The sequence below is a fragment of the Vipera ursinii genome, assembly GCF_947247035.1.
Source record: "Vipera ursinii genome assembly, chromosome: 13".
NCBI lineage: Eukaryota > Metazoa > Chordata > Lepidosauria > Squamata > Viperidae > Vipera > Vipera ursinii.
In genome coordinates, this window is record NC_139526.1 from 16,405,134 (window position 1) to 16,418,684 (window position 13,551).

General features: G+C 45.8%; 1 protein-coding gene across 2 annotated transcripts; it reads right to left on the minus strand.

Annotated features, from left to right (window-relative positions):
• Nucleotides 1–2,295: 2,295 nt before the first annotated feature.
• Nucleotides 2,296–12,177, minus strand: ARPC1A (actin related protein 2/3 complex subunit 1A). Of its 2 annotated transcripts, none has more exons than XM_083372948.1 (10): nt 11,861–12,177; nt 8,771–8,929; nt 7,055–7,159; nt 6,616–6,838; nt 6,216–6,323; nt 5,764–5,976; nt 4,945–5,020; nt 4,635–4,828; nt 4,024–4,114; nt 2,296–2,846 (listed from the first exon to the last, which is right to left on the minus strand). In XM_083372948.1, exons 2-10 carry the CDS (start codon nt 8,832–8,834, stop codon nt 2,808–2,810), a joined length of 1,113 nt encoding a protein of 370 aa, XP_083229074.1. In that variant the 5' UTR covers nt 8,835–8,929; nt 11,861–12,177; the 3' UTR covers nt 2,296–2,807. The 2 variants fall into 2 exon arrangements, with proteins under 2 accessions (XP_083229074.1, XP_083229073.1); XM_083372947.1 differs by having other exon boundaries at nt 2,297–2,846; nt 8,771–8,857.
• Between the last annotated feature and the right edge of the window lie 1,374 nt (nt 12,178–13,551).

Consider the following 13,551-nt stretch of genomic DNA (forward strand, 5'->3'; position numbering starts at 1 on the left):
ATTCGAACCTGCACTAATTGCAGGCAGCTGGTGTTACTTAAGGAGGCATTAGCCCACTACTCCACCAAGGCAGTGGGCTAATGCCTCCTTAAGGCTTCACCAGGCAGGTAGGGCTGCAAAAATCATTTTTCAAAAAATGAAATGTTTCGGAAAGCTGGCCTGGAACCGGCGGCTGCGAGTTCCAATCCCACGTTAGGCACACAAGGTGGTGGTGCGAGTTTGGGACAACCATCCAGTTCCCGCCTTAAGTGAGAATGTCAGCCGGGTATAACTCCCGGGCGATCACCGGGAGACGGCGAGTTCTAGTCCCGCCTTAGGCACAAAAAGCCAGCTTGGGTGACTTTGGACCAATCACTCCGCCCAGCCCACCTCACAGGGTGGTTGTTTTATAAGGGGCGGCTTAATGGCACGTCACCACATGGCAAAGGGGGAAAAACCGTGACCTAATCCGAGATCTGCGCTGCAGCCCTTCAAGCCAGAAATAAATCCTTGGGTCGCCCGTGAGTGGGGTAGGGGCAGAAGGGTGAAAGGGAGTAAAGAAACTCCAGCGATAAAGTTGAGTCTAGGACAGGGGTCGGCAACCTCGGCTCTTTTATGACTCGTGGACTTCAACTCCCAGAATTCCTGAGCCAGCACAGCTGGCTCAGGAATTCTGGGAGTTGAAGTCCACGAGTCATAAAAGAGCCGAGGTTGCCGACCCCTGGTCTAGGACAAAGGGACCTGCTGAAGACATAGAGCTGGAAGGGACCTCAGAGGTCTTATAGTCCAGCCCACTGCTCAAGCAGGAGACCCTACACCAATTCCCACAAGTGGCTGTCCCGTCTCTTCCTTGAAAACCTCCAATGATGGAGCGCCCACCGTTTCTGGTGGCAAGCAGTTCCACGGGTGGATTGTCCTCACTGTTAGGAAGTTTCTCCTCCATTCTTCTCTCCTCGCGTAGTTCCCATTGGCTCGCCTTCTGGTGCTTTGGAAAAGAAGTTGACACCCCACCCCACCCCCACCCCTCTTCTTTGTGGCAGCCCCTCAAATACTGGAATGCTGCCATCATGTTTCCCCTACTCCTCCTTTCCTCTGGACTGGCCAAACCCAGTTCCCGCAGCCATTCTGCCTCTTGTTTTAAATCTCCAAATTTCCTTAAAAGAGTCTGCGTATTTCAAACCTGTTACTTCTCCCTAATACCCAAGTGACACTCTAAGAGTGTTGTGTGGGTTTGCGAATGTGCGTGCGCGTGCACGCGCGTTATTTCCATTACAACAGCAGAAAAGAGCCCCCCCAATCCTGATTAGACTAAAAAAGGTAAAAGGTTCCCCCGCACACGCGTGCTAGTCGTTTCCGACTCTAGGGGCCGGCGCTCATCTCCGTTTCAAAGCCGAAGAGCCAGCGCTCGTCCGAGGACGTCTCCGTGGTCATGTGGCCGGCATGACTGGACGCCAAAGGCACACGGAACGCTGTTACCTTCCCACCGGAGTGGTCCCTATTTTTCTACTTGCATTTTTTTACGTGCTTTCGAACTGCTAGGTTGGCAGAAGCTGGGACGAGTAACAGGCGCTCACTCTGTAACGCGGCACTCGAGATTCGACCCACCACACTGCCGACCTTCTGATCGACGAGCTCAGCGTCCTAACCCACTGAGCCACCGCGTCCCTTGATTAGACTATGAAGGCCTTTTTTAGGAACACGTTAAAAGGAGAAGCACAAGAGAGGATGGAAGTGGATGGTTAACTATGCAGGTTGTTTTTTTTCAGGCTTTGTTCTCCAGGTTGATGCTGCTGAGGCCACCCATTGAGTTGTGTCTGACCCGTGACCCTTCTGTGGGGCAGGCCTCTTCCCATCCTGCATTACAGGGGGTCCTCAACTTACAGCTTTGTTTAGCGAGCGTTCAAAGTTACCACGGCATTGAAAAATGCGACTTCTGGCTGTCTTTTCAGTTATGGCTTTTGTAACATGCTCAGGATCATGGGATCAAAAATTCAGAGGATTGGCCACTGGTTCATACTGATGACCTTTGCGGTGTCCCGGGGTGTGTGTCACGCGATCCCCTTTGGCGACCTCCTGACAAGCAAAGTCAATGGGGAAGCTACATTCACTTAACAACCGGGTTACTAATTTACCAGCCGCCGTGATTCACTTAACAACGGTGACGAGAAAGTTCGCAAAAGGAGGCAAAACTTACCCCACCGATGTCTCAGTTCACAAAATAAATTCCGGCTTCAGGGATTGTGGTCGTAAAGTCGAGGACTACCTGTGCTTCTTAAAGAGTTTTTCTACGCTTTGGCTGGTATCTGCTTAAGTGGTGCCTACCCGCCCTGTTCTTTTCCCGCTAACTCTTCCAAACTTAATTGCTTTCTCCAGTAAATTCCCCCACACGACGTGGCCAAAATAACAGACAAAGTAGATGTTTGTTTGTTCTTAGTTTTTATTATTATCATTATTATTATTTTTTCTAGCAGACAAAGCTGAACATAGAACTCCCCCTTTTTAAGTTAGTCTTTCATACTTCCTGCAATAAACTATTTTAAGGAGCAGCTTTGGTAAAGAAGGGCATGAAAAAACAAATAAGGACAATTAAACAACAGTAACAACAACAACAACCCACACACCCAAATATATACCACGGTCACAGCTGATTTGCAGATCAATACATTTCACCAGAATTTGGGGGAAGGAATAGGGGGGAAAAAATATTTCACCAAGTCGTCATTTTTCAGTGCTTAAAAAAAAAAGTGTTTGATCCATCTTCACCCTGTCTTTTCAAGTCTGTGCAGGCTTCAGAGCAGTTTGTCTTGCTAGAGAACAAAGAATCCGTTCTACATTATCCGTAGACCCTGGATGGAAGACTCTAATGTCTAGACAAAGGAGGGGGGGAGAAATGAAACAGGTTATTCACTCTGACAATCGAATCCAGCTGGAATCTAGAATGCAATAGAGATAGCCTTATCACTTGTGACTTGAGCCTGGAATTATGCTTGTTAAGTCATGCTGGCCACATGGCCATGACTGATTTTATGACCCTTTCTGCGGCCGGTCATTAAGCCAGGGGTCTTCAAACCTAGCTGAGGAATTCGGGGAGTTGAAGCCCACAAGTCATAAAAGGGCCAAGTTTGAAGACCCCTGCATTAAGCAAATCCATTGTCTGCAATGGGTGTTTTTTCTGCCGGAAACTGCAAAAAAACAAAACTTCCTAAAATTGTCGTCATGTGACCCTGGGATGCTGCAAATCCGAGTGGGTTGCCCAACGGCCAACATGGGATCGCGTGACTGCAGAGGAGAGTCAGAACTTCAAATCTGGGTCGTAAGTAATCCTGGGGCGATGCGTCCTGGCTTTGAACAGTCACTAAGCAATGGCTCGTAAGTTGAGGACTGCTTGTATCAAAACTCACCAACCAAGCTCACTTTTCTTTGTAAAATAATTCGGTTTCTGGAGCTCGCTAGATCTACTCTATCCCAAGACCCCAAGTTGATTAGCAGCTGGAGCATCTAACAAAATAATAAACTGAACGACAGAAGAACGTCTCTAGAGTTCAGTAATAGTATGCACGGGTTTCTAATGCTATTGCCGTTTGTCACAAAGAATCAGGACGACGTGTGAAGTTCCAGTTAAGACGGCTTATGCGCAAGAATCGAGTCAGCCCTAAATTGGAGCTTGGGAAGTTAATGGAGTTCAAGAGGGATCTGATTTTGACCATTCCTGGGAAGGTAACCATTCTTAATTTTAAATTTCAATTTTAATGTTATCTTAATTTTGTGGGCTTGTATTAATTTAATTTAATTTTATTCTCTCTTTTTGTATTGTTTTTAACTTGCCCTGTGAACCACCCTGAGTCCTTCGGGAATAGGGAGGTATATAAATTCAATTAATAAATAATAAATAAATAATTCTAGGCTGATTCCTCTCCTGACTCCACCCTGTCTCTGCTTCTCCTTTCACAATGACCTGGCTAACGCAGGAGCTGGCCTGCATTATGACAATCCTACAATTGGCTGGTATAATCCATCAAGGATAAGGTGGGCAGCCAAACATACCTTGAAGTCCCAGATGGTCATCGCTCCGTCGATACCAGTGGTGCAAAACTTGCGACAATCTTGCTTGTCCACTTCATAAATAGACACTTGACTGCAAGGAGGAGGAGGAGGAGGAGGGGGAGAATGGGAGTGTCATTAAGACTCAGAAGAAATTGGAAAGCTGTTTTCATTTTGTTTTTAACTAGGCTTTTGAGTCACGGTTTCGAACTGTTTTATTATGGGCTTCGCAAACCGCCCAGTCGCTTAGGGGAAATGGGAGGGGTTAGGGTTTTGATGAATAAATTGGTAAACAGACCGTGATGGCTACATGGAAGAAATAGCAGGATGCAATCTAAGTCGGAGGGGGGAGCAATATGGAAAACTTCTTGAGGTGAACTGCACATCCATTCAACCTTCCAATTCAGATCTTCCATGAAACATATGTCAGCAGCTAGTGACTGATTTCCTAGTTCAGCAGTGCCTGGCTGAGGAATTCTGGGAGTTGAAGTCCACAAGTCATAAAAGGGCCACGTTTGAAGGCCCGTGGTCTACGTGCTATTGCTACCGACAGAGCTCTTGCTAAACTAAAGAGCAATCTGTGTAACTGTCAGATATACCCTACAGTCACTCACGTAATGCTGTTCTGGTGCAACGTCTCCAGTGTAGCGTGGTGGTCTTCCGTAGTGGCTCTCTTGTCCATGTTGCGGAAACGCTCCATGGCGGAAACGTTGCGCTGGATGCTCTGCTTAGGAATGTCGAGCTTCGAGACAAAGTTGAGGGCGCCGCGGTCGTCACAGTTGAAAAGCATCGGGCAGCAATCGTGGCCCTGGAAGGAAACAGCGCACCCCTGCTTCGGATTGGCCTTTCTCAAGCCCGACACCACTCGGGAGACGTGGGGACTTCAACTCTCAAGAGCTTCCCCAAGGAAGCAAAGACACTTACGGCAGCCACCACGCTGTTCTCCGAGACAAAGGATACGCTCAGCAAGGGGAGAAACTCAGTTTTCAGTTGAGAGAGCCTAAAGACAAGGCAGATTGTTAAGAATGCAGCATCGCACTGGAAGCTTTTCCACTGCTTGCGCTGCAAAAGAAAAGGATCGGCTTGTCGATTAGGGCGCTACTTCTGGCCAATCGCAATCCAGGAATCCAGCAGACCCCACACCTCAATTCCCGAGCGCTGGTGGTGCAGTAGTTAAAGTGCAAGATTGCAAGCCAACTCTACCCACAGCCTGGAGTTCGATCCCGATGGGGCTCAAGGCAGATTCAACCTTCTCTCCTTCTGAGGTTGGTAAAAAATGAGGACCCAGATTGTTGGGGGCAATAGGCTGACTCTATAAACCACTCAAGAGATGGCTGTAAAGCACTGTGAAGCGGTATATAAGTCTAACTGCTATTGCTATCTACCTTCCTTCCTTCCTCCCTCCCTCCCTCCCTCCGTTAGAATGCTGTATTGCAAGCCAACTCTGCCCAAAGCCTGGAGTTCGATCCCGATGGGGCTCAAGGCAGACCTTCTCTCCTTCAAGGTTGGTAAAAATGGGGACCCAGATTGTTGGGGGCAATATCCTAACACGGTAAATCATCCAGCGAGTGCTGTAAAGCACTACGGGACCATATTTTAAGCCTAAATATCATCGCTATTGTCTGGGGTGTAAGCTGGATGCGAGAGGCGAAATGTACTTCTTCTTCTTCTGAATTGGGGGGAACCCTTTCAACGGGCAGGCAAAACAGACCGGAAGGCATTAACCCTGCAGCAGTTACTTACATCATATTTTTCGAGGCGTCTGCAACAGACACGGTGCTATCGTGGCTGACCCAGGCGAGACGGTTCCCGCTGGCTGAGAAACTGACACTATGGACCCAACCGCCACTGCCGGTGCCTCCGAATTCAGCCATCAGCTGCCCAAATGGCATTTTGGAGCCCCACGGTGTGCTGGCCGGCTTCTCATCCACTTCCTTAATGTAGGCTGAGAAGACCCTGCGGGAGGCGAAAGCCAAGTTTGTACTTGAGGGGAAACGTTGCGGATCTTCCTGCCTTTTGCAACCTGCCAGGAATTTTCTCCTTGGTTCTAGGTTGCTCCACTCCTTGATTAGTTTCCATCCGTTGCTTCTTGTCCTGCCTTCAGGGGCTTTGGAGGACAGGTTGACCCCCCCACCCCCTCTTCTTTGGGGCAAATATCCAAAGACTGCCAATCCATTTCATAAAGGTGTTCTCACCTGCATTTAAAGTCACAGGATCCAGCTGCCAGCAAGACGTTATTCGGGTGCCAATCTAGACTAAGGACGGTGGAGCGAATGGGCTTCTTGATGTGCTTGCTCACCCACCTAGGAAACAGGAAAAGGACCTCTGGCATCATTTTTCTGACTTTGCTGATCGGAAGGTCGCAAAAGGGATCAGGTGACTCTGCAACCGTCACAAATACGAGCCGGTTGCCACACCCCTGAGCTTTGATCGCGCGATCACCGGGACGCTGCAAATGCTACACGTGGGGGGGGGGGAAACGACCAGAGGTCATGTAACCGGTCACTCAACAAAGCGTCGTTAAGTCATTAAGTCGTTAAGTTGTTAAGTTATTTTCCAGGCAAGGTTTATGGCGCAAGAGATCAACCCGCTCACCAATCGTTTTCCGATTCAAAGTAGCAGACGGAGATCAGCCGTGCGCCGCTTCCGACGGCAAATTTGTTCTCCAGAGGGGACCATTTCACGAAGGTGGCTGCCCGGTTAATCCGGAGGATGACCAGGGTCGGCTTCCAGACGCCGTCCTTCTGACTCCAGACGTAAGCGTTGCGGTCAGCACCGCAAGTGACAATCCGGTCGCTCTTGGGGGCCCAGTCGATACCTGTTAGTGAGAGAAGGGGCTGTTTTCAAAGGCCAACCTGAAAGAAGGGCAAGCTCCTCAACCTCTGGAGTCCACCGTTCCAAAACCGTTTGGGGTTGGGATCTCTCCCAGGGGCATCTCAGGTCGACTTTAACAGAATAGAGGAGGGAGGGACTGTGGAGATTTTTTTTTCCCCCTCCACAAGACAGAAGCTGTCGGAGCTGATGCTGCTCTTACCAGTGATGTGTCCATTGTGTTCTTTCAGCTCATGAGCTTTCACCCATTGGTTCCCATTCTTCTTATAAATGTGAACTTCGTGGTTATTCGGGCTAATGGCAATCTCTGGCAAGAGAACCGTTGGATTTGCATTAGAAAAAAACTAGATAGATAAAAAACACATAGATAGATAGACAGACAGAAAATAGATAGATAGATAGATAGATGATAGATAGATAGATAGATGATAGATAGATAGATAGATGATAGATGGATAGATGATAGATAGATAGATAGATGATAGATAGATAGATAGATGATAGATAGATGATAGATAGATAGATGATAGATAGATGATAGATAGATATAGATGATAGATAGATAGATAGATAGATTGATAGATAGATAGATGATAGATAGATAGATAGATAGATGATAGATGGATAGATGATAGATAGATAGATAGATAGATGATAGATAGATAGATAGATAGACAGATAGATAATAGATAGATAGATAGACAGATAGATAATAGATAGATAGATAGATAGATAGATAGATAGATAGATAGATAGATAGATAGATAGATATGAGAAAGAGACAATATAGGTAGATGATAGATAGATAGATTGATAGATAGATAGATGATAGATAGATGATAGATAGATAGATAGATGATCGATAGATGATAGATAGATAGATAGATAGCTATTTAGAAAACATTGTTCATCAAATATGTTTTTCTTAGAAAATTTTCCCAAATGAAAAGGCTTAATCTAATATGTATAAGGCGCACGGAAGTGAATATAAAATGGAAACACAACGGTAAGAAGCCAAAGATGTTAAAACAGAAACTGAAGACAAAGATCAATTCAACGGAAAATGTCTTGGTGACAGGAATTACCGCACGGGTAAAAAAGTGCATTACACTGATGAATAAACTTGAGCGGTGAAAAATCTGTTAGCAGTGAAAGATGGAGAGGAGAGCTTCCCAGCTTTTGGATCTGTCTTTACATCAGAAGCGTGCAAAAAAATAAAATAAAATAAAATAAAATAACCTGAGGTGTTTGAAGAGGAAAGCAGGAGAGTGAAGAGGTTAAACAGCCCTCCTATAAAGGTAAAAGGTAAAGGTTCCCCCGCACATATGTGCTAGTCGTTTCCGACTCTAGGGGCCGGTGCTCATCTCCGTTTCATAGCCGAAGAGCCAGCGCTTGTCCGAGGACGTCTCCGTGGTCATGTGGCCGGCATGACTAGACGCCAAAGGCGCACGGAACGCTGTTACCTTCCCACCGGAGTGGTCCCTATTTTTCTACTTGCATTTTTACGTGCTTTCGAACTGCTAGGTTGGCAGAAGCTGGGACACGGCACTCGGGATTTGACCCGCCAGACTGCCGACCTTCTGATCGACAAGCTCAGCGTCCTAACCCACTGAGCCACCGCGTCCCTTCCCTCTTATCTTCCCAACTCTGCTTTGTATCCAAACCGTCCCTCAAAACAAGCTTAAACAGAACCTCAGTTGTGCCGTCGTTGGTCCTGTGTGAGTTTGGTGGCCTTCTTGCAAACGTTTCGTTACCAAACTAGGTGACATCATCAGGGCTACGCATTGACTATGTCACCTAGTTTGGTAATGAAGCATCTAAGGACGTCACCTTAGTTACTAGCAGCGCTACCTTTTCAGCAGAATATCAAGTAAATATTTATTGAAATCACGGTTTAAAAAGCGAGGATGACACTCACGCGTTCGATCTCGGTTCCAGGCATGGCAGGTGATTGGCTCAAGTAAGAATTGGTGTAGGGACATGCTGACAGGAGGATCTTAAAAGTCTGAACAAAGATAAGCCAACAATCAGCCGGCGTTTGCATATCAAACCATAAACGCAGCTAACTTGAGAGGCGCTGCAACAATAAAATATATTCAAGTGGCTGGTTTAAATCTGGACTGAGAAAGCAAGGAGAACTCTGCCTGCACAAGATCACAATCAGAAAAGCAGAGAAAGAGAACTGGGTGTCATAGCCCCAAGATGTCCACTGAGTTGAATCACAGCTGAAAATATAAGCGAGCTGAGTCATCTTAATATATACAATAAAAGCGTGACTCTTGTACACTGGAATGGGTCCATAAATCAGGGCAGCGTAACAATAAAACAGGTAGTCACCGAATGACTATCCAAAGTGACAACCTACTTGCTCCCCCAGACAGGAAGCTGCACAGACCATGCCCCTTTGATTAGTTCATGGTTCAAAGCATTACACAACGCTAAGAAAGGGTTTGTTCAGTAGCCTAGGCATTTGTGCAAACACACTCACATTATTTTACATTTATTTCCATTTCAATCGCCTTACGAGTCCTTCAGATCAAAACAGGAGACACATTTCTATCTAGTCTCTAAGAATTTGGCCTCAAGGTCATAGAGAACACAGCTAAGTCCTCCCCCTCTTCTGTAACCCTGTATTTCTCTACTACAAGGTGGAGCAAACGGAATCCACCTTCCCCCTTATCGTACAAAACCAGCAAATTATTTTTTTTTTTGCCAGCCAACTTTCTACATAGGCGAAGGGCAAGAATACTACAGGTGTGTCCTTTTCTGGCCAAGCCCTTTTGTAGATCCTGTTGCAGAGTTGTAACTCTTGTTTACTTACAAGACTCAGCTTCCATGGGCAGGGATCTATCTTGACAAGATATATCACTCGTTACAACTCGTAACACAACACTATGACAAACACATTGCATTGCTATTGCTTTTCAGATGCACTGGACATCCACCCTCCTATTTCTCAGGATTTGAAAATCGAGGCTGAAGATGCCAGTTTGAGGTTTGGGAGGAGAGGGAGCATTCCAAAAGGCAAGTCCCACTTACTTACAGTTGCACAGATTTAAAAAAAAGTTCTCCTTTTAAAGAATCCGTAGGATGTATGTAGGTAGTCCTTGACTTACAACCAGTTGAGCCCAAAATTTCTGTTCCTAAGCAAGATGAGTTTTGCCACACTTTACGATCTTTCTGGCCACCGTTGGCAAATGAATCACTGCAGCTGTTCCAATTAGTAACACGGTCGTCAAATGAACGTGACTTCCCCACTGACTCTGCTTGTCAGGTTGCAAAAGGGGAAATCACGTGACCCCGGGACACTGCGGCCATCGTAAATGTGAGTCGGCCAAGAATCTGAATTTTGATCACATGACGAGGATTCTCCCAAGTCCCTTTTTTCAATGCTGTCGTAACTTCAGTCGCTAAATGAACTGTTGTAAGTCAAGGACTGCCTGTAGCAATGGTAACATTTGCTAAAACTGATTACAGCCCAATTATTAAAAGAAAAAGGAAAAAAAAACAAGGGGGCGGGGAGCAGATTCCAGAATTGCCAGTCCTATGCTATTCTAATGGAATTGCAAGAATGTTAAAGAAGAATCCTACAATCTCATCCCTGGCTTTTTCATCACTGAGTTTTTAATCTCAGTTATCGCCCAGAGAATCCCATCCCAGTGAAACCATTCACTGCATTAATGGGCGGCGGGGGGGGGGGGAGAGAGACTCACATCCATTGTTCCTTCGGGCCCTACGATTTAAAAGCCAAGAGCAACTTTCAAGCCTCATCCCCATAAAAAAGCTCTTTTTTGGGGGGGGGGCGATGGGGAGGGTCTCTCTCACACAAATCTGGGCATCCTTTTGGGAGGGTGGGGGTCGCCCTACCACGGTTTTGGCCCAACCACCCTTGTCACGCAGAATTATAACTTCATATTAAAAACACCATCCAGTCTCCAAACCCATTATTATTATTATTATTATTATTATTATTATTATTATTATTATTATTATTATTATTGTTGTTGTTGTTGTTGTTTTGTTGTTGTTGTTGTTTGTTTGTTGTTGTTGTTATTATTAAAAGCCAGGAACATCCTTTAGCCTGATTCCCCATGAAAAAACTACACACACACACACACACACACACACACAAATTATTCAAATTGCTAATAAAGAATTTGGGAGGCTGAGATGATCATTTCGAACTCTTTATGTTCTCATCAGTCAGTCATACCCTTTATCTGAGATTATATATATTGGAGAGATGGGGAGGGTCTCTCTCATACAAAGTTGGGCATCTTTTTGGGAGGGAGGGGTCGCCCTACCACGATTTTGGACCCCCCCTTGTCAAGCAGAATTATAATTTCGTATTAAAACCAAACCCCTTTATTATGATGATCAAAAGCCAGGAACACCATTCTAGCCTGATTCCCCATGAAAAAAACTCATATATATTTTTTGGGGAGAGATAGTGAGGGTCTCTCTCATACAAAGTTGGGCATCCTTTTGGGAGGGGGGTCACCCTACCACCATTTTGGACCCCCCCTTCTCAAGCAGAATTATAATTTCATGTTAAAACCGAACCCCTTTATTATGATTAAAAGCCCAGAGCAGCATTCTAGCTTGATTCCCCATGAAAAAACCCATATATATATATATATATATATATATATATATATATATATATATATATATATATATATATATATATATATATATATATATATATATATATATATATATATATATATATATATATATGTATTGGAGAGATGGGGAGGGTCTCTCTCATACAAAGTTGGGCATCTTTTTGGGAGGGGGGTCACCCTACCACCATTTTGGACCCCCCCTTCTCAAGCAGAATTATAATTTCATGTTAAAACCGAACCCCTTTATTATTATTATTATTAAAAGCCCATTCTGGTCCCACTCAATGAAATTGATTTGAGGGGGGGGCTCCGGTAAGGAAGACTTCTGCCCCCCCCCTCGCCCCCTGGGAGATCCGCCCCTCCCCGCGGCCTTCGCTCACCTGCCGGGCCTGAGGGAAGCGGGGCTCGCGGACTCTGGTCAGTCAACGCGGCTCCGCTCCTCGAGATGCGACCGACGGCAATGACAGGAAGGCGCGGTCGCCAAGCAGGGACAAGGCCACTGCGCCTGCGCAACCTCTCCCACCCGGCGGCCGCGCGCCTGCGCGGTCGGACCGGAGGCCTCGCCCTCTGACCTCTGAGAGGCGGTGCCTCTCTCCGCCCTGGCAACGAGCGTTTCTGGCGCCTGCGCTCGGGAGGGAGGCGTGCCGGAAGGCAGTGTTGCTTCCTGACTGCGCTTGCGCCAGGAGGCGGGAGGGGATGGGGAAGGAAAAAAAAAAAGGCCGGACTGGGGAAAGAGAGATTTTTTTTTTGGAGGATGTAATGCGCCTGCGCGGGTGGGAAGCAGACCAAGGCGTGGGAATGGGGGAGACGCAGGGTGACTCGAGATTAAAATAAAGCAAATAAAGCAAGATTTAAAAAAGTCTTTGTGAACTATTCTCGGGCACAGGAGCAATATTTGCAGAAGGGGCTGGGTTGTTTCTCCCCTCGCAGATAAACGCCTGGGTGCAGGGAAGGAAACGTGTCTTTTTTTTGCAGACTGCGGATTTCTGTTTTTTTTTTTTTCTCCCAACAGGTTTTCTTGCTGTTTGCAATTTTGGGAAAGTGGGATTGCAGCCCGCTTTCTGTTTCCGAAGAGCATGAGAAACTGCCGTCCCGTGCAAACTTTCCTTGGAAATCGAGGATCTCGCCCAAAACAATAATTCCACTTTCCTATTTGTGGAATAGAAATGATATTTCACCAATTGATTATTTCTTTTGAATAGAACCTCTTGGTGCTTAAAACAACATGTGATTTCTCCCAAGATTAACTTTCTTCCATAACTCTTTTAAGGCACCATTGGCAGTTTTGAAACACTTCCAAGTAAATGAGGTCCTAAATTTCTTCCTGCATATCTTCCATGTGTTTTGTGCATATGCAGTGACTGGGTTGGTTACACACATTTTACTCACGGTTTGTTAAGCAAAGCGTAACTGACTCAAATTGTGAACCAGGAGTTAGCAACTGGCAAATTCATACAATGTGCTAAAGGAAAGCCCCCCCAAAAATCAAATTTGGCTTAACGGTTGTGTGAATCTATCCATAGACAAGCGTGGGTTGCATAGTGTTGGGATTGAGACTCTGGAGAATTAGGTACAAAAATGATAAATTTTAATGCTAAGAATTGTTGCCCTGTCAGCTGGCTCTGGGCTATGTGTGTTAGAAAAAAAAGTTAAAATGTTGGTTCAGTTAAAAATTACACAACATTTACTATTCCAAAGGTATTTTGCTGCTGGGGAAAGGTGAAAATGGAAGGGTTGGGTCTCAACCCCCTTCCCTACAGCTGCACAGTCCTCAACTTACAACTGCAATTGGGACCGGAGCTTCCGTCGCTAGATGAGTTAGTTATTAAGTGGATCGCATCCAGATTTACAATCTCTTGCTGTGGTTGTTAAACAAATCACACCGTTAAGCGAATCTAACTTCTCCCCTTGATCTAGCTTCTTGGAAGCTGGCTGGGAAAGTCATACATCATGATCACGTGCCCCCGGGACCTTGTGACTGTCATAAATACATGCTAGTTGCTAAATGCGTGAATTTTGATCATGTGACCATGGGGCTGGTGCCATGGTCATAACTGTGAGGACTGATTGC

What these genes read in the sequence shown, in the direction of transcription:
- ARPC1A (XM_083372948.1), bottom strand. Translation starts at nt 8,834, where the DNA reads ATGTCCCTACACCAATTCTTACTTGAGCCAATCACCTGCCATGCCTGG. An exon ending in ACACAATGGACACATCACTG is followed by an intron (nt 6,839 to 7,054) that starts GTAAGAGCAGCA and finishes TCTCACTAACAG; the next exon opens with GTATCGACTGGGCCCCCAAG. An exon ending in TGACCATCTGGGACTTCAAG is followed by an intron (nt 2,847 to 4,023) that starts GTATGTTTGGCT and finishes TCCTTTGTCTAG; the next exon opens with ACATTAGAGTCTTCCATCCA.